Raw genomic sequence first — 25,882 nt, forward strand, 5'->3', positions numbered from 1 at the left:
GTTTGGTTACAAATTCATAAATTTTTTTATATACATAGATTGTACTTGAAAGCCACTTTCAATTTTTACAAGTGTTTGTAAGTTCAAATTTTTACAAAGTTGAATGTTTGAACGAAAAATATTGATTTTTTCTTAAATTATATAATTTGAAACCCCATATTGTTTCATATTGTTATAAGAAAAGGTATTATTTTGTGTACGAACTTAATATTTTTCGCTATTACGTAATCAATTATTTTCTTTATAAGATTGTGTGCTATTTTATTACATGGACACTCATTAATATTACCTATTCTTCGCGGTACCTTCGTTATTAAGTTTATAGGTGAATGATACTGCCTATAATTAATATAGTATAATAAAATTATAATGGCATGCTATATTTTTGTCAAAAATATATTGATCCTCTTAATAACGTATAACTAATAGAAAAAAAGTTGATTTGTAATTATTAATACATACATTATAATTAATATTAAAAAAAAAGTGAAAATTAAATTAACTGTTATAATATTATTTTAGGTAGGATATTTTCTGATAGTAATAAAATAATAATATGCATAAGAAAAGTAAAGTCTGAGATAAAATCATTTCAATATTTAAAATATCAAGAAAATTTCTTTTCTATATCAAATCATATTATGATTATAAAAATATATAATAATCTGATAGACGTTTTCCATGAAAAATAATAAAAATTTAAAAAAAATGTTATGGTGGAAAATTATTTTTGTGAATATTCACAATAAAATGTGATTACTCAGAGAACCGATGATGACGTTTAATATATTTTCTTTTCAACTTCATATTTATGCTATCTTCAATTAACCGGTCTTTAAGTGCTGCAACGGCAGCCACATATCTTCGTAGTTTTTGCTCACTGCCGTATTGCCGTCTTGTAAAATTGGTTGGACGGATGCCGACAAAAAGATGATTAACTATATTATACGAGCGCAATGTGTGATGTATAATATACGATGTGTGTACGCATAAAGGTACTCCCAATGTGTTCTGGGTAATTAAACAATGCGCAGTGAAATACCGAAAAGCGGTTTTTTTATGTTGTCCATTGAATAATACTCTTGGTGTTTGTGTTATTGAAAACGCATGATAATTCCTTTCACTCAGAAAATAACGATCTACAATACGATCCATTCGTTAACACGCGTTTGTGCGCTCATTCCGATTCGGCGGCTCATACAATACACACACACACACACGCGCGCATACACAAATAATAATAATAATATATATATACATATGTGGGTACAAGTGTATATTGTACCTATATATATGTGTTATATTTTTTTTATTATTTCCATTCTTTTTATTTCTAAATTCGCCCAAGTCATCGTTAATGACATAAAAAACAAGATTGTACTAATGAAGGGCCGCCCTCTATTTCTCGGTTCTCCCTCCCCCACCCCTCAATTGTTTACGACATTGCCAAGTCATTGCCACACAACCAAAAAGGTAACACGCACGAAAAATAAAAAATTAAATTAAAAAAAAAACTACCGCAAAGAATATTTTATATACTTGGGTTACAATAAAGTTTTGATTATTCATTAGTGGGGACCTCGTGTCGCCGAGAATGTAGCCGCCATGTCTATTGCATAAGCTCATTTGGGCAGCATGTATGCGCGTGTAAGCATCATTACAAAAAACTATGTGTTTGTTTGTATAAGTGTGTGAAACCAGCGAATATTTGTATGCACGCGTTGAACAATACAGTAATAATTTATGAATGATCAAAATCGATTTATAATATATATATATATATATATATATATATTACTTGTATTTACACACTTTTATAAATTAGGGAGCTGAATTAATGTGTGCATAATTTTTATCATAGATATAATATAATTTCCTAGCAAATTAGATGGTTCGAAAAATATATAGGTTAACGGGCGTAACATACAGGTCGCAAACAATCAATATTTACAGCGCATTCAACTAATATAATATGATATAGCCATTATTGGTAGTCAATAATCTTATAAAACACTTAGATTTAGTAACCAAACAATTAATATGCAATTAATGATTTCACTTTAAGTCTAATGGCCTATGTTGCCGAGGGCATATTATGTACAATTAAAAAAAACAAAATCTTATAAAATATTTATATTTTAATATAATAAATTGTATAAATAATTAAGATGATAAATAATTACAATAACAACAATAATAATAATAATAATAATATATATTTAATGATTTATCGTATTTTGATAGTTAAAATATAACAAATAATTTAACTCATATCGAAGTGTCTCCTTTTGCGCAAGGAATGCTAATTCTGTGATACCTCTTTTTCTTCGTTAAGGTCTCACAATCTCTTATATTTTGTATATTGTTACAGATTGCGAAACAAAACATTTAAATTAATAATAATTTATAAATATTATTAACATATTAACAATATTTAAAATATTATGTTTAAACATGGTTTTTAGTTTGACGTTAGTTATACATTATAAATAAAATACGATTATTACAATTACCATATTTTTATTGTTATTTTTTTTGAATTATACTTTTAATGTGGCTTAACTAATAATGGTGTGATTAACAGTATTTATTGTTGGTCAACGGTGATTGCAACAATGATTATATAAAAATCAACCACTACTTTCTCATTTTTCAGTTTGTCAGTTTATACCTAATGACTTTTCTTCAATTTTAATAATAACTACTTTCGTAGAAGAAAGAAACATAATTTTTCTATAATTAGTTCATAAAGTATAAAGTAATACAATTATAAATTAGATTTAGATAATTACCGTACCGCCATAATATGATTAATTACACAATAAATTTGTCATAGACTTTAATAATAAGGGTTATTTACAAAATAGGCATTCTAGCTATATCACTGTTAATTTTAATAATTTTTATTATTAAATAAATATAATGAATACTTATAATACCTACTAGTATTATTTAAAGTTATATATACATATTGCTTATACCATCACTATATATAATGACACACGCATAATAAGTACATTACTAAATTATTGTTATTATTGGACATATAATTTCTGTAAAATAATTTGAAGTAATTTTTTTTTTCATATTTTAAAATATTCCCAGATTTAATGTTAAATCCCTTAAGTGTTTCATGACCATGCAACTGTATTCATTGTTAGACTTATCTGTATCTATTTTGCCTACCTCGGAGCCGTGGTAAATTATATGCATGTTTTATTAATTTTCTGAAAGTAATAGAAGTATGTATAAGTAAATTGGTTAATGACATTTTATTTTAATTTAAAATTATTTATTTTAATCTACTATCATATTCTATTAAAATGTTATAGGTTTTTGATAAATATTATATTTTGAGTATTTTATAGCAATAATATGCTTGCAAGAAAATAAGGTAATTATAAGATTATATAGGAAACTTTTTTTTTTTAGTTTTTTACAAAAATTTTACATATTTACAATTTACATTTTGTTATACAAATTGATATTTTTTAAATAAAAGATTATACTATGGTAGTTGGAATATGGACCAGTTGCTTAATTGCTTCATACAGGCTGTCGGGGATGTCGAAGTGTTTCCTAGCTTCACTGAAGTTTTGGCAGTGAACGATAATGTAGGAAACTTTTATTTTATTTATTAATTATTTTTCATACAAATTGTGAATTTAACAAAAATATTTACCTAATTAATTTTATAATGATACATTATAAAATAATAGTTTCTGATAAATGTAAGTTCCTTTATTTATGTTTTATTTTATTTTATCGCATATTTATTGTCTACTTACCTTAATATTGGGATAAAAGTATAAATGAATAAAAACATTATTTAAACTTTTGCAAAAAATATTTTATGAAATCTTTATAATTTTTGCTCTCATTCTCAAATTTTAATCTAAAATTAAAGTACATAATTCTGATATATATTTGTGTTTAAGTAGGTACTCGTTATCACAGTTTTAATCTATTTCTAAATAAATTGTTCGAATATAAATAACTTATAGCTTTCAAATTTACTAATTTATGATTAAAATTTTTGAAACTATTCCATCAGATTGTAGAATATTTTAGAGCAATGGAAATTATAATTTAAAATTCCAATTCACTCTCATACAGTTATATAATAATTCACTGTTTTAGCCGTTTTAGGTGCCATTAATATTTATTGTTGATGGTTGTTGTTTTGGCATAAAGTTGTATTATTATAAATATATAGATGTATATGAAATATTAATTTATTGCCAATAATGTTGTGCAGGTAACAATTATTATTTGCCCCTAACGAGTTCAAGACTGATTGACTGACTGACATTAATGAGAGTGTAGGTATATATAATATTTTGAGTGTATGTGTGTTTGTGTGTTATATCTTTTTCATTTGTCGTCGACTCGATGTTTTCCTCGGAAAATTAAATGTTTAAGCAACCGCTGGTCATATTTCCCACATGTTACATAATATGATGCCTGCTGGCCGATCAATTATTAAAACTAATAATAATTCGTATTAAAGTTGATATAGGGTTTTTACCTTTCTCCCCTATAGTTCTGCGCCACTGAATAAATAATAAACTTCTCGTTTCGTCCATGTTCTAAAGTTTGATTTATAATTAAAATTCCCTGCCTTTATACTCCGTATATACCGAGCCAACTCTACATAATAACATGTTAGACATTGTTCGTATATGCAACAGATGTATTTAATTGTTTTCCATGCGTTTCTAGGAAGAACCTTAATTTTTGAGTATCATACATCAACTGAGTATCTGGGACCTAAGTGTGATATTATCCTCTTATTTAAAATTTTACTTGGTGAACACTATACAATATTATACTTGTATTTTGTTCTGTGATCTCTCTATTCAACGGGTCTCGATTTCGAAATAATAGTGTACTTTTTAGGGGGGGGGAATTAAAAAGTTAATTTTCAATATGGCCGCGAGATCACCTCCATTTTTAACGTTCACCACAGATATTGCTAATAAATTATCATTATTATTATTATTATTATTGTATATCGAGGGCATCATATTAATGGTATTATATTATTATATTGTCCATCTGAATGGTTTATGGACATCGTAAAAATTCTTTGGCCTTATACGTGCCAACACATCATGATTAACCCTTACCAGCTTTAAGTGACATTTAGATTGTATGTATATATGTATGAGAGTATTTGGATAAAGGCCAGGCCACTGGCATTACTATACTGCAAAATAGGACTCGCGAGTTTTAGGAAATATTTACCTTGTATAGGGTGATTCATCGGGTCAGTTAATCATATACGAACCCCCCATACTCGTAAATATTTGAAAAATGATTTCCTATAACTCAGCAGACAACATAAAACCTACAGGAATAAGTTATAATATTCGAGTATTCATGTGGTGTTTTGTCACTAGTCATCATGAGTGTCAAATAATCATCCTTCTCCTGCTTCAGTGGTGTTGCGTATCGATAACGAAAGCATACATATCTGATGAGGGTTTGTGGTTATATTGTTTTTAATTGGAAAAATATTTTAATTATTTTATGTTTGTTTTTATAACACTACGCACAATATATAAGGTTATCTAACTAACGATGTTATTTGTGCTTTCATTATTTACATCACGTATTGTTTACAGTTAAAATATTTCAATTTGATTTTATATGTTTATTGTAAAATAATTTTGAATTAAGAACGCTGTTTAGATATCGTCATAAATCTTAATCCAAAAACTCGTATTGAATTTTAAACAAACATTTTATGTGTTTACATATTATTTTAATAATAATAAAATATACGAACGAGCTAATAATTTATACAAATCTATCGTGTATATTATTTTATTATAACATAATATTATAGTACATTTGCTATATTTTTCTATATTTATTCACTTTGGATATATAGAACGTAGGTCATTGGTTGAAAATTATAAATTTAAAAAGAAATCAAAATACGTTTATTTAATGAAAATTCATACACAGTACTGTTGTGATCCTAAACATAATTTTATTATTTTTAATTTGACTAAAATTACGAAACAAATACCCGGAACAATGTAATTTTAGTTCGGAATAAGAATGGTAAGATATATAATTAAAGATTACATTTGCATTAAAAACAAATACGACAGTATCGTTTAACAAAAAAATGGTCTTTTCATCTTTGTCCACTTGAGCACAGGTTTTTTTTTTGTAAACCAGAGTTAGGTGTTAAACAATAGACTGAGAAGAAGAGGGGTAAACCTGGAAACAAATAATATACAAAATATGAATACATCGGTATACGTTTTTATTCGCCATGTGTTGTTTCGTGTATAATTAAACACACGCCGTAGTCTAATTAGTCGTATTATACGTGACAGTAGATTACAATGGACATAATAATATGATCGGTAGTCGTAACAAATGGCTTGTCGTCATCCCCATTAAACAGTCCAGCTTGTATACATTTTATCGTTTCAGCTATTATTAATGTATTATGTAACTACCCCGAGTTCCAACAGAAAATAAGGAAATGGTAAATACCATTATAATATATAATTACTACACGAGCATATATAGCAGTCATGATATGTGCGTATTAATTTTGAAAAGCCATTTTTTCCCCGTTTTTTATTATTTATATAAATTTATCATAATTACACGTTTTTAGAATATATTTTTTGCTATTGTGAGGCGGTACAGTGGATATCATAAAAAAAATTCTTGTTTATTTAAAGGATATATTATTATAATAACCATCTCAATATCCCCCCAAGCCAGGTCAAACCGTATATAGTCTCGACTATAATGATACACCCATACACGTAATATATCTAATGCCTATATGTTAAATTACAGTAACACGAGTCGTTTTTTTGTTTCTATTTATAGTGGTACTCTGTGGACAAATCCAAATTGGACAACGAGGTGTTTTTGAATTTTGTGCAGATGCATGCGGACGCGGAAACCGAACGGTTCTTGAACGATTCGATCGAGCAGAGCGACAGGCTGTTGGCGCAAGTGTGGAAATCGATGGTGTCATCCGTGCTGAACGTGTTCATGACGAAGACTTCGATCAACGGGTAAGAACAACGTGGCCGCCGTGCCGTATTATATATAGATATATTATAATATCACGATAAATAACCGTCACGATGATTAAATTATATTAACACACACACACACGTCATAATACCCTGCAGTAAAAATGCGTGCTTGTTGGCGAAAATAAAATTATTTATGCATAGCAGCTAAGCAGTGTATCTACTGCAAAATATAATACTTCAACACTACGACCACTAGTAGGTATATATTTATACACTGCAGCGTACTGTGTGTACGTACAGTGTTTCTTAAGCTTTATTGTGATAGACTCCTCCTTGTATATTTTCAAAAACCTCACTCCCCATCAATTAATCAAATAAAAATATAGATGACTTTTTTGGTTATACTGCAGGTTGGTATACGTAAAATAATTAGTTAAGATAAAAAAAATAAAAAATATTGACATTGCATAGATTGCTGCATTCTATTGCTTCAATGAAAATAAAACCAAATCAGAAGTGTTCATTATTCGAATTTTTGAATTAAAATAAATAATCTGAACATTTGAGAAAAAATAGTCATTATTTTACATTACGTTGTTTTATAACAACATTACCTATTTAACACAAATGTAACGCTCTGTCACTAGAGTATCGGCTCTTATCAGTACGATTTGATTGTAGGTAGGTAAGACGCTTTATTTGAGATTAAAAGCATCGTATTGAACTTTTTTACGTTTTAAGTTTAATTAAATATTCGTGTTTTGCTTGGTCTGTTGCCGGTTGGTGGTTGCTTCCATGTGTAAAATCTCTCCACAAATAACAAGAACGACTCTTAGAATGGGAAACACTGATTAGCGTAACATTATACAGGGTCAGTGGCGCGACTAGGTTTTTTTCAAGGGGGGTGTCCGCCAGTAGCGTATACAGTATTTCCCCAATTAATTTCCAAATTTGTTAGTATACTATGTACAATAAGTGACAGTCGTCACGACTACTATTAAATATTTACCTATTATATTATTTTATTTAAACAATTTGAATCAAACCACCATCATAATTATTTCTGAATACACTACTGACGTCCAACGTTTTATTAACTAAACAATTTATATCACGTGAGTACGTGACACGTATGTTTAGATTAAAGTTACATATAATTTTAGTAATTGCCGATAAATTATGGACAAAAGACTTAGTAACATTTATCAGTTATAAATTATAACACTAGATTTAGATATAAAAAAAGATTGAAAATTTTTTTTCAATGGTTATTGAATATAATTAAATATAAATTTCCTATTATACGGTTCAAGGGGGATGTCCAGACACACAAAACACCCCCCTTGGTTGCGCCACTGTACAGGATGTTACGCTAAGATTAGACTCGTTTGTGCAGAATTCGATAGCACATTTACGAGTTTTCTATTCCTTCAAAGTACAATGAAGATTTTTCCATAATAGGTATATAATAGTATATATACATAAATATACACACTTCGTGTCGTATTCGTCAATCGTCTACACCCCATTGGCCGGTACGCTAGCATCGTCTGATTGGTCGGAAATAAAATATTATGTTTTTCATTCGGTTTTTTTTTTCGTTTTAACTGTTCGCCGTAATTAAGCTCGACGACAACAACAACAACGACGACGACGACAACCACCGCCTCCGCTGCAGCGACAGCAACCGGTCTGCCGTCGTCTCATGCATATTGCATGTCGCGTACGCGCCCGTCAAACCGAATGCGCGCGCGCCGCCGACAGCTCGGCCGGGTCGAGCACCGCAGCAGAAGAAAACCGCGCAAAAACGCATCCGTATTCCGTGGGATTTTTTCTTTTAGGATTTTTTCTCGTTCCTCCGCCACCACCACCGATACCGCCATCGTTCCGCAACACACTATACTGACAGGCAAAAATTTTAATCCGGTTTTGCCATCAGTGTATGTATAAATGATTTAATATATTATTATTGTTATTCGTCAACCGTGAAAATTTATTCTTCTCCCTATATTTTTTACTATACGAGTGGTAAACAGTGCTATAAATTATTGTACACTGAACTAATCAGTTAATATCTGGAGTTATTACTACGGTTAAAAAATGTATATATATATATAGTTAAATAGTTTTAACTTTATTAAAATTTTAATTTTTTTTTAGTTAAATTTTAAGTTTGCCCAATTCAGCATCATCAAAATCATAATCTAAATCTTGACAACGAGACAACCCGACACTCTCCTCTCCCCTTGGGTATTGCGCTATAATGTTGTTAAACAACACTGTGCCATCACATTTTATTGTTGGAAACAGATTCGCAATACTGTTGTTCACCGTCAACCATTATAAAATGTGCACGGGTATGTTTCGAGCTTTAAACGTCCGTTGATTTTTGATCGGTTACGCGAGTTTTTGTTTTGCGCCTTTTCTACCGTGTCGAGATTGAATGACTTTATTACGCGTTTAACGTACATAGTAAAAATAACAACTAACAATTTAATGCATCTAATAAAATCGTAAACATTGCAGTGTTTAGTAGGATATTTAAAAAATAAGATCTTTACCAACATAATCTAACGTTCCAGTGTACAGTTTACTATCTACTATATAAGCCATAACATGTTATTATAATAACATTGCTTATCTACCTATTTAAGTTATATTAACTCAGAGTTTTGCTCCTGTACCTCCCTAGTAATATTCAAAAAAATTACCACTGACAAATAATAATTATGATGTAATTATATAATTGTCGAATATTGTGAAATAACATAATAAGGTTATTTATTGCATATAGATTTAATGGAAATAATTAAAAGCCTCACGGCTAGTTTTTAATCCATTCTATAAATCTATTTCCATAAATTAATTAGAAAAAGATATTAAAAATACGATGTATGCTTACGTACATAAATTTAAGTTTTATAATTCCCCAGGTAATAATTTGTGCACAATAAAATTGTACGCATTACTAGTAATAAATCTATTTATATTTTTTATTGTCATGATATAAATGATTTAATATACGTACACTTATGAAATATTGTATTATATTTTATCGATTTGTGTTTTAATAAAAAAAAAAAATCGTAAAACCGCTGTTGTGGCGATATACGCGGCTCATACATTTTAAAATTTAAACTCTTACCGTCTATGCTATTATACAATATATTATGCACTCGTGATATAGTTCTCATCTGACGTCGGCCATTCGTCTATACGTATTATTATCATTATTTTAATGCAGCTCATAATAATAATATAACATTTTACGAATCGGATATCTGTCGCGACACCTGCGCTCGCGTAAATTCGGCATTTCACCTCCTCGTAAAGGTTAAAAACGGTTATAGGTTCGTATATATAACTACCGTATTGTTGTATGTATCCATCTCATCCATCCCACACCCACCAATCGGTAATATTAACGCAAATGACTCTTCGACCTACCGCCGCCGTATATATAGAAGTACGCTTTATTATGAAACCAAACAGCCCCCCGAGTTTTCTAATATGTCGAGATATATTGTTGGCATCGATTCCCGTTTATTATTATTATTACTACTACTACTAAGGTATCATACTATATAATATAGACACACGCACACCATTGAAACCTGAAGGAAGGTGGTCGGATTTACCCCGGACGTATAAAAACCACCCCCGCGAGCCGCATTCGAACCGTCGTCGAGGGGAGGTGGTAGCAGCAGCAGCGCCGATGTTCTCGTACAATGCACGCGCGTCTGAATCGTTGCGTATTAAAAACGTCGGCTTCGTAGAGGGTTCGGGGGCCCCCGGGTAATCTCGCTAATGACATTTTGATTACGCGCCCACGGTGGTACCTATAATATACACCACCACCACTACCGCTACCACTACCAACACTGTTTTGGGGATAAATATTCACGTTTTCGCCGCGTTTATAGGCACATAAAAAGATACGCGCGTGTGTGTAAAGACCGCAAGCTAACTCGGGATAATCTTTGGAGATACGAAAACGAAATAAAAGAAAAACGGTTCTTTTCATTTCTTTTTTTTTGTACTTATAATATATATTATATACTTATACCACCCTCGACCTCGGGCCAGTTTCTTTCTTTTTTAAATTTAATTTTTAGTTTTTACCGCTATTTCCCTGAAGGCAGAGACATATGCAGGTATAAGTAGAAAACGTATAGATATTTAATATGTATTATGTGTGTATTTCTATAAAAACTATTAAAAATGTACCGTACATATACTCCGTGTACTTACCTAATACATATTGTGATGTGAATTTCAATCGCATGCAACTTTTCACAAAAACGATTATCGTTTAATGTTAAAATTAAATGATATATAGGTTCGGTATATAATATAGTTATTTCATGTTGGTATTCATTTTTCTTGTATTTATTCATTTTAGTTTCGTTTTAATGTTTAATTCGTCCATAATGTTGTACGCGTTCCCACCGGAAATCGACATCCAACAATCTCGACTATACCTATTGGAGAGAAATAATAATTATAGAATCTATACAGTTGTTATTATACCGTCGTCGAAGTGTGAGAAAATGCGGTCGACATCAGAAAGCCCGTCAAACAGCAGTTGTAAATTAAATTACTCGTCATCCTTGACGTGGTCTTTTAATCGTACATCGTGGTTTTTCTTAAATTATCGCATCATTATCAAAACGATTTTATATAGATGGTCTAAAAGTTTTTCCTTCACACAAAACATTCTCATTTTCAAATTAATATAGATAAATCTTTGAAACAAATACCTATGTGACATAATATTATAATTAGGGATTAGATATGATTATGATTAAGGTACAATGGGATTAGAATATTAGATCATTACAAATTACAATTAAATAAATAGTAAATAATAATCGCCTTTGAATCATCTTTGGGTTTATTATAGTGTCTCGTTTGGCAATCCATTCGTAGCGTAGGGGGATGAGGTGGCGGTGGGGCGGAGGCGGAGGTGTACAACTAAAATTTATAAGCATTCCTATTCGATTTCTGTGCAGCGTACATGTTTTTCAACACGGTTTATAAGATTTCCATAGAATCATTGTATTAGCGTGTTACCTGCAACGATTATTATGGAAGCCAACGGTAGCGGCGGCGCGTCTAAGTATATAATATACGTGATAAGTGTAACTACTGTAACTGCCGCATGCCACCCGTTTTTTCCATATATGCGGCCGTAGTTTTACCGGCGTATATAATAATAAAATATATAGTATGGAGCTACACGGTAACGCTGTACAATATAACACAATATACATACGCTTTATACGTACATATATACAAGTGCGAGTAGACTCGAAAATGTTATTAAAGTTGATTAAATTAAACCAGCCAGAATATGGTTGATTAATGATGATGACGGCTCGGAATCGGCTTCCTGGCCAGTAGCTCGGGATCTTTATTTTAGTAGATTACACACACACATACTCGCGCGCGCAGACACTGTATATTATTGTATACAATACATATATAATATTATGTACCCGAGACCCATTGTCTATGCGCTGTTTGGTCATTAAACAACCGGAGGCCTGATGATTACTATACAATGCCTTAATTATTGCCCGGGTCTTGTGAATCGAGATGCTATATCCTATATATATAAGCAGATACATGTATATAGTATATACACAATACAACATAATATATATAATATATGTGTATATATAATATTGAGCGTCGTCTCATTCTTTTCGTATGTCGCCTCCCACCGCCGCCGACGCTGCTCCGTCGATTCGATTTCATTCATTATTGTAGTAAAAATCTTCGGCGTAAAAAATATGATTATCAACGAGAGGATAGTATATATAGTATAAAGTATAGTATACATATATTAAACCGTGTATAAAGTAGAAGGTGAGTGATAGATACAGCCACGCGTACCTACACATATACACGCGGAGACTCGCGTACCTATACCTGTGTAGGAAATAGGATCTCGAATTGGAGAAGGGAGTAGGAGGCCGAATGGGAGACGCGAACCTTTCACGGTCCGTGATCGGAGTCCTTGAGACGGAATAAGCCAACGGCCCGACGCAGCATCTCCTCACTAGATTCTTCTCGTTATATATGTGTACGATATTCACCACCTATATGGCGAGTATCCGCTCGTCGATTACACTACACTCGTACATACAATATAATAATATAATATCTGTTTATGCCTGTATATACCCAAGCACCTCCGCCGTATAGTAACGATCGATGTCGTCGTATATATATATATATATATATAGGTACGCATCACGCCTCCTGATATCTCGTTAACCCGTCACTGAATATTGCCATATGCATATAAGACACATTCATACGTATGTATGTGTATATATATATAGTATAGCACGTTATATACATACGTACAAGTAAACTTGTCGACTTCCACCGCCGGCTAATTGTGCCCAACGGCGTTTATGCTACCGGTTAAAAATACGTATAGGCACCTGCAATGCTGCAAGTGCGCGCGTGTTACTATTATTATTCTATCATTAAATCGATTTCCATATATAGGTTCAACGTATATTATGCATAATTATGTACTTGTGTGTGCGTATTATGTGTCTGTGTGTTAGATATATGCTTTTGGGGCTGCTGCAGTCCAAACATACATCAATGCATGAGAGACACGACTATAGTGAGAAACTGTTAATAATTAATCAGAAACTTACAGATTTTGTGATGAAGAAACTGAAAATTATAAATTATGACATTATAATTGAAAATTTAGTTTTTTCTTTGGATATCATTATTTGCTATTTTTTAGTCGCCTTGACGAGGAGGGAATGGGGGTGAATTTAACAAGTTTAATAAAGCAAAAATCGCATTACTATAGATGTGCTGGTGAACAGATTTGATTTAGTATTATATTATAACGTCGGGAATCGTTTTAGAAGCGCTTTTCTGTTTTTAAACGTCTAAAAACTCAATATAACTATTATAACCTTATTATTTCTGCAATCCTATACCGATAATTAAACCTTTCTCTAGTTCTTTCACTCTATAAAAATATATAACACCGTTTAAGTCCTAATGATTTTTTATGTAAGCCTAGTTGTTTTTACTTCGAAAAACGTGAACGTATTTATTGAAAATTATCGATCACCCTGCGATATAAACTAAAATAAATGCATTATACATTTTAAATTATATATATATTTTCGATTCTTTTTCAATTCTTTCAGGTTGTTCACATTTTTCTTCTTCAGCTGTTATTTGATTTTAGCGCTCTATATAATATATTAGAATGATACAAACACACTTTTCATCAAAATGTATCACATCATCACCATCACAATTTTCGATACGGTATGGAGTCACTCCGATGATGGTTTATTGTTTTTAGTATTCAATATGGATGCCACGTTTTTTACCCCTCCAGTTGTTTGGAGTGGAAAAACAAGTTTTAGTGAAACTTTAAGTTTCAATAATAGAAATACGTTGGAATTCGTAAAGTGTTTTATGCATTGACAATAAATAAGGCCCGATATGAAATAACGTCAGCTTCTATCATAGTAGAAAATATGATACATTTTTGTGTATATAGCTTTTTATTTTATTTCATATGTAACTAATATATCAATTTTATATGAATTCATATATGAGTATATTATTTAACACAATCAGATATTTTTAATTTTAATAGTCAGTATAGTAATAATGTAATTAGAACTTAGAAGTATGACATTTAATTGTAAACTTAATAAAAATGAATCTTTTTTAAATTTTCATTTTCTTATTGTTAACTTATTTTTTTGTATAGATAAATGATTCGAAATTTTTAATAATAGATAGAATTTAGTATTTCTGAGGTGTAAAATAATTAACTATTTGATTTTTGTTTAGAAAATATACAATAAGTGAGTATATCGTATGATAGCAAAAATTAGTTAAATAAAAACACTTAAGTTAGTTCAAATATTAATTTTAAATAATTATAATATTATGTATAGTTATAATCACTGTATAGGGTTATACGTTAATAATTCTATTATACCTAGCTAGTGCGCTGAACAATTTCTTTAATTTTTATATTATTTATTAGGTAAATGATTTTAAAAAACCTTAATATTATCATGTACCTAATACGTCAATTTAAATTGAACAGACGATGCATTTTATGAAAATTTTTTTACTCTACAATAGGTAACTTACTTGTATAACTGGTTGGAATACATCAATTGGAAATATAGATTTGTTTTTTCAGGGTCTTTACCGAATATCCGTGAAACAACAAAATAATATAATTTCCTAAGAGCCCACGCTAAATGAATGCGTTCCAAAGATGGTAACGGAGCAGTGTATTGGTTGTTTTTCGTTTAATATAACACAAACGCTGCAGAACACTATTATATTTTATATAATAGAAAAACACGCTGTGCGTTATATAGTTGACACGGAATTGACACCCACATTTTTTTTTAATTTCAAGAAATTTATAATAGATGAATATTACATATATATATATATGTGTGTGTGTATGTGTCTTAAATGGTCGTTGCTATTCAAATAGGTATTTTTGCATTAGTTTTGAAACGCATTATATTTTCCCAGCATCGTCACCGCACCATCATAACTATTATACAGTACCTATTGCTTATATTTGGATGATGTACAAAAACGACACAATATAATATATAATAAAGTAATTTTTTCTCTTCTCGCCCGACTTATACATCACATTATTATTATTGTTATTTTTTTCTTTTTCGGATTTACGATTTAATACGGATAGTTATTATTATTTATTATTATCCATTGCGGCTATGCTGTGGAGGACGATGACGCTTCGGAATCTCGTTTCGTCTTTTTCTACCGTCAATAATGTGAAATCGAAAAGTATAATATAATAAAAATGTTCTAATTGTGGTCTACGTGGCCATCTTAAACGTAGAAAAAAAAATGAATCGAAGTTTTGTGTGCACAACTACAGTTATTGTTGTGTTAAGGATGGATTAAACTGTCCACAATTCGTATTGCTGTACTGCACAGTGCACTTGGCTATAATTGGTGAACTTAATTATATATTATATTATATTAACATTATGCACTTTGTACTCTGGTAGTCTGATTGATTGGTGTTAAATAATATAAATATGATATATATTACGCTCGCATTGTCGCTATCGTTTTTCATATTGTAACTTACGTTTTTTAGCATAACGTATTTATTTTCCTGTTTCCTGTGTTGGTAACACTAACTTTATTTCAAACTCGTTAATAGTTTTATAGATTGGTTTCATTTTTTCTAGTTGTTTAATTTTATAAATATAATAAAATAGTAAATTTTAACAACTTTTTAAATCCTGTTTACATAATAGAATGATGCAATTATTTAAACTGTCGTATTTAATCACCAAAGTATAAATGTAATAAAAATATTTCACGGCAATCATAAATTAGAAAATAGAATCACATTATCTATTATGCAATTTCTTTATAAAACAGAATTATCATGAAAAGAAAGGACGAAGTATTGGATAATAATTGGATTGTAAATAGAAATCGTTATCCTTCAAGCATCTACAATAGCTATTACTTAAATTATTTCACTAACCTTTTACCTCTTTTGCAATTTATCAATCTAATAATTACACCTTTATTATACAGTATATATACATTATACATTAAATAACATATTCCATTTTAAAAACAACAATTTGTATTCTAGAAGATTTAAAATAAATTTTTATTTATTCAATAAAATTTATTTGGTTTTATAATCTGAATTCCAGTCGAAATAGTCAATGCATATTATATAGTATAACGAAAATTTTGTTTAATGGTGAACACTATCATTATCTTCAAAGGTATTAATGTTTGTTTTTGTTTGCATAATTCAATCATTAAAAACAAACATTTTAGATTCTGAGCGAAGCGAGTACCACACTGCAATACAGTAAGTGTCGAGTGCAATCTTTTGTCATTTAGAAAGTCACTTTAATGTATATGTCATATTTGAATTCAAGGATAAATCATTGTTTGCAAACAGATGATTTTTCATGAAAACTTTAACTAATTCTTTCTGTCAGCTTATATTTTTTAAATTAGTATTGAAATAATTTATTTTATTTTTAGTAAAGGTAGGTTAGTTTAATTAACTTTTTTTTTAAATTTTGTTTAAAAACTATGTAAAAAAAATGTTCTGTAAAGTTAATGCTCTTCGATGTACTTTTGAATGTTTACTAATATGATCATTTTGTATATCATGTGCTGTGCTTCTATGAATGATATGAGTTTGATTATTATTATCTACCTATTCGCTGTAATATAAATGTATAAAGAATAATAACTGATAATTCAATATATCTGTGAATGTAGGCTATAGCTTATAATTTATAAAACAGGGAGAAAAATATTAATTTGCCGACAGGAAATGCAAAATGGTATTGGTTGATAATCACGCGTACCGATATAGATAGAATTTATGTAAATCACAATTTTATTATTTCATTTTTTACATACCATGTTTTTAACATTTGCATTGTTTATTTTGATCGATGTTTATTTGATTTACATTTTTGTTGTACACGATTGTTCTTTGTATACCATGTAGTTCCACTGATATGACATTTCTATACCAATTATTTGGTAGGCAGCAGTATATTCTCACCCCCCCCCCCCCCCCCCCTCGGCATGAAGGTATACTCAATATTATTAATATACTGAAATATCATAGTTACATTTTTTAATTTATTAGATAATTTTTTTGTTTATTTCCCGGTTAAAAAGGTTGACAATGTAGTAGCAATGGTAGTAGATAGGTACAAGATTCTTATGCGAGTACTAATAGACATATTAAAAATATATAATCTCAATATATATTTTAACATGAAATAATGATTTTGGTTGTTCCGTTGAAATTAAAAAAGAATTATTAAACGAAACAATATTCGTACTTTATACCATGGTATATGTCGATATTGTGGTATTGACTTTTCGTATATTCATTACATATTTGGCAAAAACTATTTCAACCTGACAAATAAAATAATAATAATAATTAAGCATAGAATATATCTTTAGAAAATAATAGGAATAAAAGCTGATACGAGGATTAGCTCAATCTCATCCTTCGTTTAGAATCGTGTTTCGTTTACAATGATGGTTTTATAAGTTGAATTTTAATTTAAAACATCTATCACAACGGCGACCTACATAACTGAATAACGAATGATGATATACAAACACTGTTAATATATACTTACAGCTGAGAAAGTTTCTAAGTTTTTAAATATGGCTTAATAAAAAATGGCAAATTTAAAACCCTAAAACACCTCTAATCGAAAACATGAAAATCATCAAATTCTTAAAACTAATCAACCTCATAAACAAAATATAATTGTAGTCGTTAAATTAATGTAACATTATATAAAATCTACAAAAATTGTAAATAGTAATTAGAGTATTAAGACTCTCAGTTAATGGCCCTTGTTGTCGAGCAGTTTTCTAAGATCAATAATAAAAAAAATTTTCTCGATATATCAAAGTAAATACACAATTATATATATATAAAAAAAGTTACTTAGGAATAATATAATGTACGATTATAATTAATTTACCTCGTAATACCGATCAGTGTAACTGTGTGACACTTGTATTTTATTGGTCATTGTGTTATATAACTAGCACGTGATATCACTGATGGTCTGTAGATAGTCGACAAATCGAAGCTGGCCGAATCGTTGGCGTAATCCGCGTTCAAACTCGTGTACAATTTTTTTTATCTGTTTCGCTGTACACATGTTATAGTAATTTAGATGATTGTATGATATACAAATCATGTAGGTATAGGTATATCATACACTTATTGTATACGTATACATACACAGGAAAACTGCACAACAGATCGTTATTTCTGCATCAAAATCGCACCCATCCTGTTTTTTTTTTTTTATTCCTTTTTATTTATACATAATATAATTCTTTTGACGACGATTTTAATCTCAGCGATGATTTATCAAGTCTAAAAGCACGCGGTATCTGTGGTGGCGATTTTTGCGCTCCTCCACCGTTCCGCGACGTGTCGGTGGCGAGTGCATCGGATATATTATTATATAATACTGTGTATAATTTGTATCGGTCCTATTACTATGGTGGGTGGGTATAGCCGTGGTGCGGGTGGCCCGCACAGACAACAATGATTGTAGCCTTCCCCTGTACACAGTATAGGTACCTATATCTGTATAGTAATAATAATACTCTCTGGCGACCAGCTCAGCCGGTGCGCGCGGAATTTTAATAAGACGCGCTACTGTGTGCGGTGCGCGAGGTTTATGCATCTGCCGCCACTGTTGCTGATGCTGCAACACGCATAGGCCATGAACAGAGGCACATGGCTAAATATATGTATATTGTATATACATTATTATATTATGTATATCGCGTCGGTATAACGAGCAAAAATTGAAATAAAAACATTGTGAGAGAATTAACGAATGGACGAGCAAAACTAAAAAAAAATCGTCGAAAACAATGATAATCAATGTATTGGAAAAAAATGCATTGTACGAGATGCACAGGTTACACAGAACCAGGATGATGCTTTTATCACTATAAACAGTAATTTTATGTTTTCAAAAAAATTTTTTGTTGTTGCTAAGTGTTCTGGAGTTCTCCACAAAATAATTGGTGTATAACTCATCCGTTCATCTAAAATAGCTATAATAACACTTATAATATATAATAACTAATTAAGTATACTGGTTTGAAATTCAATTGTTATATGAAAATTTTTGAAAAAAATATTCCGCTTTAGAATATTAAATTAAAATGTTTGCAGTTGTTTAAAAATTATAACACTAAAAAATATCGATTTAAGATATGTTGTTTTGTACCTAATGACTTCAAATTACATAAAAAAAAATATTTTAAATAAATTTACCAAGTCTGGCGAGCGTTAAAAAAAATAATGGAATCAACTGGTATTTATATTATATTGTATTACTTGCGAAAAATCCTTCGTCGTCGCAGCCGTGGCACTTCAACAATATTATAATAATCGCGGATACCTAATAAAGCGGTTGTAAAATCTATATATAACATACGGAGCCTCCTTACCTATACATAAAAACACACACGCGGCGGCTGTTCGGTGGAAATGTGAATAATAATAATAATAACTACAATAATAATCGAACACGCATTTGGCGTAGGCACTATACCTACATACCGTGAATAAATAACGAGGGTGATGTTATGCTTAAACGCGCGTTTCCAAAACGAATCGAATACGATTTCGTTCCCGCCGCCGTCATTATTTTTCTGCCCGATTGTATCATTTAATTTCGTGCCCGGATACGTCTTTAGCCTGTGTGTATGAGTTTTATATAACACATTATAATAATGTGTGCATATCGGCGGCGTTGGTGATGGCAAAGCGACTAGATATATTATTAGTAGGTAGGTATTAGACCTATGCAATTTTTATTATTATTTTTTTTATCAGACGAATAATGTTTATCGCATTTGACCATGCGTTTTTTACTGCAGCTCATCGTGCTCATGAAAAATTTAATTTCGTCGAAAAAAATAAATAATGAGTAAAAACACACTTACTTTTCGATACGTAAACGTATTTACGTATATTATGTTATATTTTATTATATTATACACAATGTGCGTATGCGTAAATAATATTATACAAGTTCAATTAACTGATCTATTGTGCGAAATCACGAATCGTTTACACGGCGAAATACCGAAGGCGATAACGAGTATAACGACCTATTCTTAGTGGCACTATATACATATGTTATGTTTATTATATATTATTACACACGTTCACTCGATAGCTCGAATGTTCGCTAAAGACACTCTAAACGTGAGGTAGAAAATCTTTGTTGTGCGCGAATATCGTTCACAAAAGGCTCAAGAAAATAGTAAGTGCCTATATATATACATAATATATTGTTATTTTTCACCCGTACCTACATGTATAAAAAGTCAGCCCCGCGTATAAAATACTTGATACTCGTATTACGCAACCTCAATATCAAAATCAATACGTCCTTTTTCCATCATCGGTTACTTAATTATAACTTTACGCGGGGTATGTGTGTTTACTCTAGATGAACCTGCGAAAAATCCAAACAAATTCTAAATTACGATAATACAATTAGTATAGTGAAATTATGAGTTATATAATCATACAATATGTAAACTGCTTATAGTACACAAGTATTCATCGTGCATACTTTTTATATAGACTATACCTATAACATATGTTAGTATATTCATCAACACATATACAGTTGAATCGGATTATTTGTCCGGATCTCATCGAATACGACATTTTTGACTTTTGATAGAAATATTGCCTTTATTCCTGCAATTTTAAATTATTAATATTATTATAATATATTTATCTTTTATTCTTTTATTAATAGCATCTGAAGAGTATAATTGTTGTTAAAATAAATATAATCCGTCGAAATAGTATTAAACTACGTTTCTGGTATAAAAAAATATTATGTTACCTTCAGCATAACTTTATAGCAGTGCAATGGACGGGTTCCACCCAGTACTTGGCAACAGTGTCTATAATAGGTTTAAGAACTTGAATGATATGTGAAAAATGTACAGGGATGGTTGTACTGTTGAGTCCGAAACAATGGTCAACTGGTCAAGTAGATACTTATTCGCAGTACATAAATTATGATTCTTGAAGTGTCGATAAAATTAACTTGAGAAATTTTATATTACTTATATCATATTATATATAGTTGCACGTCAAATCCTATACTGTACTGAATCTTCCACAAAACGTCGAGAATTATAGCACAGTAATTTCAACTTCATAGTAGACAATTTACTACTCGAGTATCATATAGTAATAATATTATTACATTACTACGCAGTGTACAATGTCGTTGAACGGAGGAGAATAGGCAATAGAAATGATCTTTTATGTTGTTATTTATATTAGTAGGTAGGTACCTACAATGACTTTGCACCTCATAATATATATATATATGTGTGTTTATCAGAACACGACCATTTGCTGCACAGGTGTTTTTTATATGAACTAACGTAATATAATATAATGAGAATTATTTCTACGAGTGTGCAGTTTTTAGATTGATTTACTATATGCATTAAACTATTTTAATATCCTTTCTCTTCTGAATAAGATGTGTATGCATGTAAAAGTATAATGTTATGTATATTTCCGTAAAATGGTTATACAAGAGCGGTCCTATTGGGTATTCTTACTAGTTACTAATATATATTTAAAAAATATATCGTACATTTCTCGAGTTGGATATGTTTTCACATATTATTTATAAAAAACAAACCTATAGAAAATAATCAGGGTTTTCGAAAAACATGTTAACTAATTCATGATAAATAGAAAACTGTTTGAATGATTGTAACTAACAATTTTTTTTTATTATTTGTGAAATACAGAAATACGAATTTAAAAAAATCGCATTCTTACCCATATTATGTGTTTCATGTAGATATATACTATATAAATATAACTATATATACCTAAATTACAATGATTGAATAAAAAATATAAATTTTCAATTATTAAAAATAACGAATATTATGACGTACCTACGACTACTACGACTTATAGTATATATTAGTAATGGTGTTAATTCTATTTATAGAATTGGTCTTAAATCATTTATTTCATTTATACTCAGATATCTAAATTGCGTAAAATTACTTTATTTATTTGCGTCGCATTTCAATTTTTAGATATTTTATTATCTCTATTCAATTTTTTCGAATGAAATTGCATTAAAATTGTTGACATGTCGCACTATACATTAGATCTACAAATTAGCATTGCGTATTGGTGTTCATACCTATATGATTATATAAACATGAACGGATCTCTAAAATATTATAATTATTCACTATATGGTTTCCCAGCAAGTAAAGCTCAAAGATAATGAAACATGTTTCATGATTCATGAAATCCTACTATTCATGTTTTATTTCCAATGACGGAGTATTATGTACTTAAATAAATTATATAGGTACGCATTACCTACGTACAGTTTTTAATGTTAGATCTTCTGAATTTGGTGGGATGATTACTATTATACACGTGCGTTATAAATGTATAATAGTTGCACCTATTAAATCAAATCATAATAAATATATACCTGTAAATCAAATATATATATGGTCATAATTTAAATAACCCTATAGGCTTTTTTGCTGTTCTGCACGTTTTGCACGTTTAATTCCAAAAAAAAAATGCCGTAGAAGGTAGATAATAACTGGTAATTATTTGCAGGGAAGTTCAGTAAGAGTTTTCACTTGTTTACAATTATATATTTATATTTATCGTCAATTGAAGTGCGATTAGCGGTTTATAACTATTTTTTAATACTAATTATACATTTAAGATTGAAAATATAATATTAACTTTAGATTTGGAAATACATGTTGCAATGTACGAGTAGTACCTATGTTTTTTCCGGACTCGGGAACGTATATGCGAGAACTTATGTGAAGACTAAAGACTATATTATATATACTCATTGACTATTTGTGAATTCAACATTTTTATGATTATAATTTAGGTGTATTAAGTACACATATATTGTTATTGGCAATATATAACAAATTTATAAAAAATATATATATATAACTCCTGTAAATAAAATTAATCTTACCTAAGTTATTTTTCTAACAAAAGTAAAAAAATTGTATCTTATAACTATCACGATTATAGCTTTTACGTTATTATAACTATGATGTCGCATAAATATTGTCTATTTGTGTACAGCGTAGAACAATATAATTACTAATTTATGACTATTCGATCACCGATAAAAATATAACGAATTAAGCTCGATATAATACCTACCATGTTTTAAGTAGAATATTCTGATTTAAAATTATACGAAAGTAATAAAGAAACTAAAACATTAGCCATATTAGTTTCTAGGAACCCCATAATAATTAGCGAGTCCCATTTTGAAAATAATAATTTATTACCCCTTCGTATACCTATCGTGGCGTGGGCCGAGGCTATATATCGTGTATCGGTTGCCCTGCCTGGTATCGATCGTAACCTTAATTTTTATAACCGCACATTTACACCGAAACGGGTCATGAATACCAAGAGGGTGGAGGTGTATTTAATATGCACGAATAATTGGACTTTCGTTCGATTATTATTGGCGATCGTGCTGATGATGGTGGCATATAATATACACCGAGGAAAGAGAAAGACAACGTGAGTGGTGCATGTTTATGTGTGTAGTAAAAAAAAAATGATAATAAAAAAAAATACTAAGAGGGTTGGAGGGTTGAGAGTGAAGGGTTAACACCGTAGACTTTATGAAAACAATAAGTTCGAAACCAGCCGTGTAATTACTCAATTCATTATTCACGGCGATTAATTATTCAATCTCAAATGTAGTATTATATAGATATATAAACACCCTGCACATATAAGGTATAAAGTTCGACGTGCGTGTGCGTGTGTGCACGCGCGTGTTATGTATACTGTATGTATATATAAATAGCGTGAACGAATGGCTAAAACTCATTCGATGGATACACGCAAAAATTAAAAGGCCCGACGATAAATTATATAATCCCTTTTTGTCCAATAACCGTAATTACTCCACCGCCGCGCCATCGAAGGGTATTGGTCGGTAGAAGTTTCAAGGAATATAAAACAAAGTGCTCGGCATATTGGTTTTTTTTTTTTTAATAAGTAATTATTTCGACCATTATATAATAATATAGGTACCTATACGGTCGCTGCATGGTTGAAATTTTAATTTCCAATATACCCTACTTGTGTTACAACATGTACCTATACTTCTTATGTCCGATATGTCATATCATTACATAGACGGTGTCTAAGGGGTGCCAAGTACCCCTGAATAACTTGATTAATAATTATGTAAGTAGATACTTTGTGTATTAATTTGTATAATTTGACGAATAAAAAATCGGCTACGGCGTAACACAGGGGTCGGGAACCTTTTCGTAGGAAAGAGCCATTTTTTCAAAAAAATACAAAACTATGGTATCCAGGAGCCACACTGCAGGTTTGAACAACCTTTTTTTAGTAGGCAATAAAAACATAATAATACGTCTTAAATTTAGAAAATATGGAAAACTTTATTTCATTAATTCATTATTATTTATATTTATATTATTATTATTATTGTTTATACAAATATAATATTATTTAGTATAATATAATTTATATTTTACGGATATCGATATATTGATAATTATCCAAAGAGCCGCAGGTTGCTAGTTAAAGAGCCACATGCGGCTCCGGAGCCGCAGGTTCCCGACCCCTGGCGTAACATAATACAATAAGGACGATTTTCAAACTTACTACTAACTGATAAACAATGAAAAAGATTTACCTAACAGAACAATTAAAAATATTATTATTATAAATTTGCAGCTGAAGAAAAGAGCATTGCATGCAATTTATTCTAAAATGTATTTACTGGCCATATATACATTAATATAATATTATACAGTCAGCTACTTAATTATTTATCCTTTTTATTGATAATTAATTATTATAACTATTGTGAATAAAATAATATAAAGTAATTTTTAAGCTTTAGATAATTTTTGCAGCCACAAATTTCAAGGTCTATTTTTTTTATAGTTGTGTCTATGTAATTAAACATGTCCAGAGTGTTGTTTTTTTAAGCGAATATAGTACAATATTATTGTACTCATCGCGTTCAGAAATGTCGGAAAAGATTTTTTAGACTTTCTCATAATCTGATATATCTTTAAAACGACTACCTTTTGAATGTTTTGATATCGTTTCTCCCTAATATCTCTACTTACCATTAAGTCGTCATTCTTATGAGTTTATATATATGTATCATGTATGTTTATAC

The 25,882-nt window shown here is 30.0% G+C and overlaps 1 protein-coding gene and 1 long non-coding RNA gene across 2 annotated transcripts in view; one reads left to right on the top strand and one right to left on the bottom strand.

Annotated features, from left to right (window-relative positions):
• The window catches only part of LOC107163766 (protein-L-histidine N-pros-methyltransferase), a 142,071-nt gene that overhangs the window by 15,694 nt on the left and 100,495 nt on the right, over window positions 1–25,882 (top strand). Inside the window, exon 3 of the mRNA XM_089218931.1 lies at window positions 6,865–7,055. Coding sequence (XP_089075057.1) covers window positions 6,865–7,055 — 191 coding nt within the window. The remainder of the gene's footprint in view (window positions 1–6,864; window positions 7,056–25,882) is intronic.
• On the bottom strand, window positions 20,582–21,892 carry LOC149058495 (uncharacterized). Its single transcript, XR_016190170.1, has 3 exons — window positions 21,506–21,892; window positions 21,242–21,354; window positions 20,582–21,103 (listed from the first exon to the last, which is right to left on the bottom strand). It is a non-coding gene; the product is annotated as an uncharacterized LOC149058495 (long non-coding RNA).

The sequence above is a fragment of the Diuraphis noxia genome, unplaced genomic scaffold (genome assembly GCF_037042655.1).
Source record: "Diuraphis noxia isolate RWA-SAM2 unplaced genomic scaffold, SU_Dnox_SAM2 contig0002, whole genome shotgun sequence".
NCBI lineage: Eukaryota > Metazoa > Arthropoda > Insecta > Hemiptera > Aphididae > Diuraphis > Diuraphis noxia.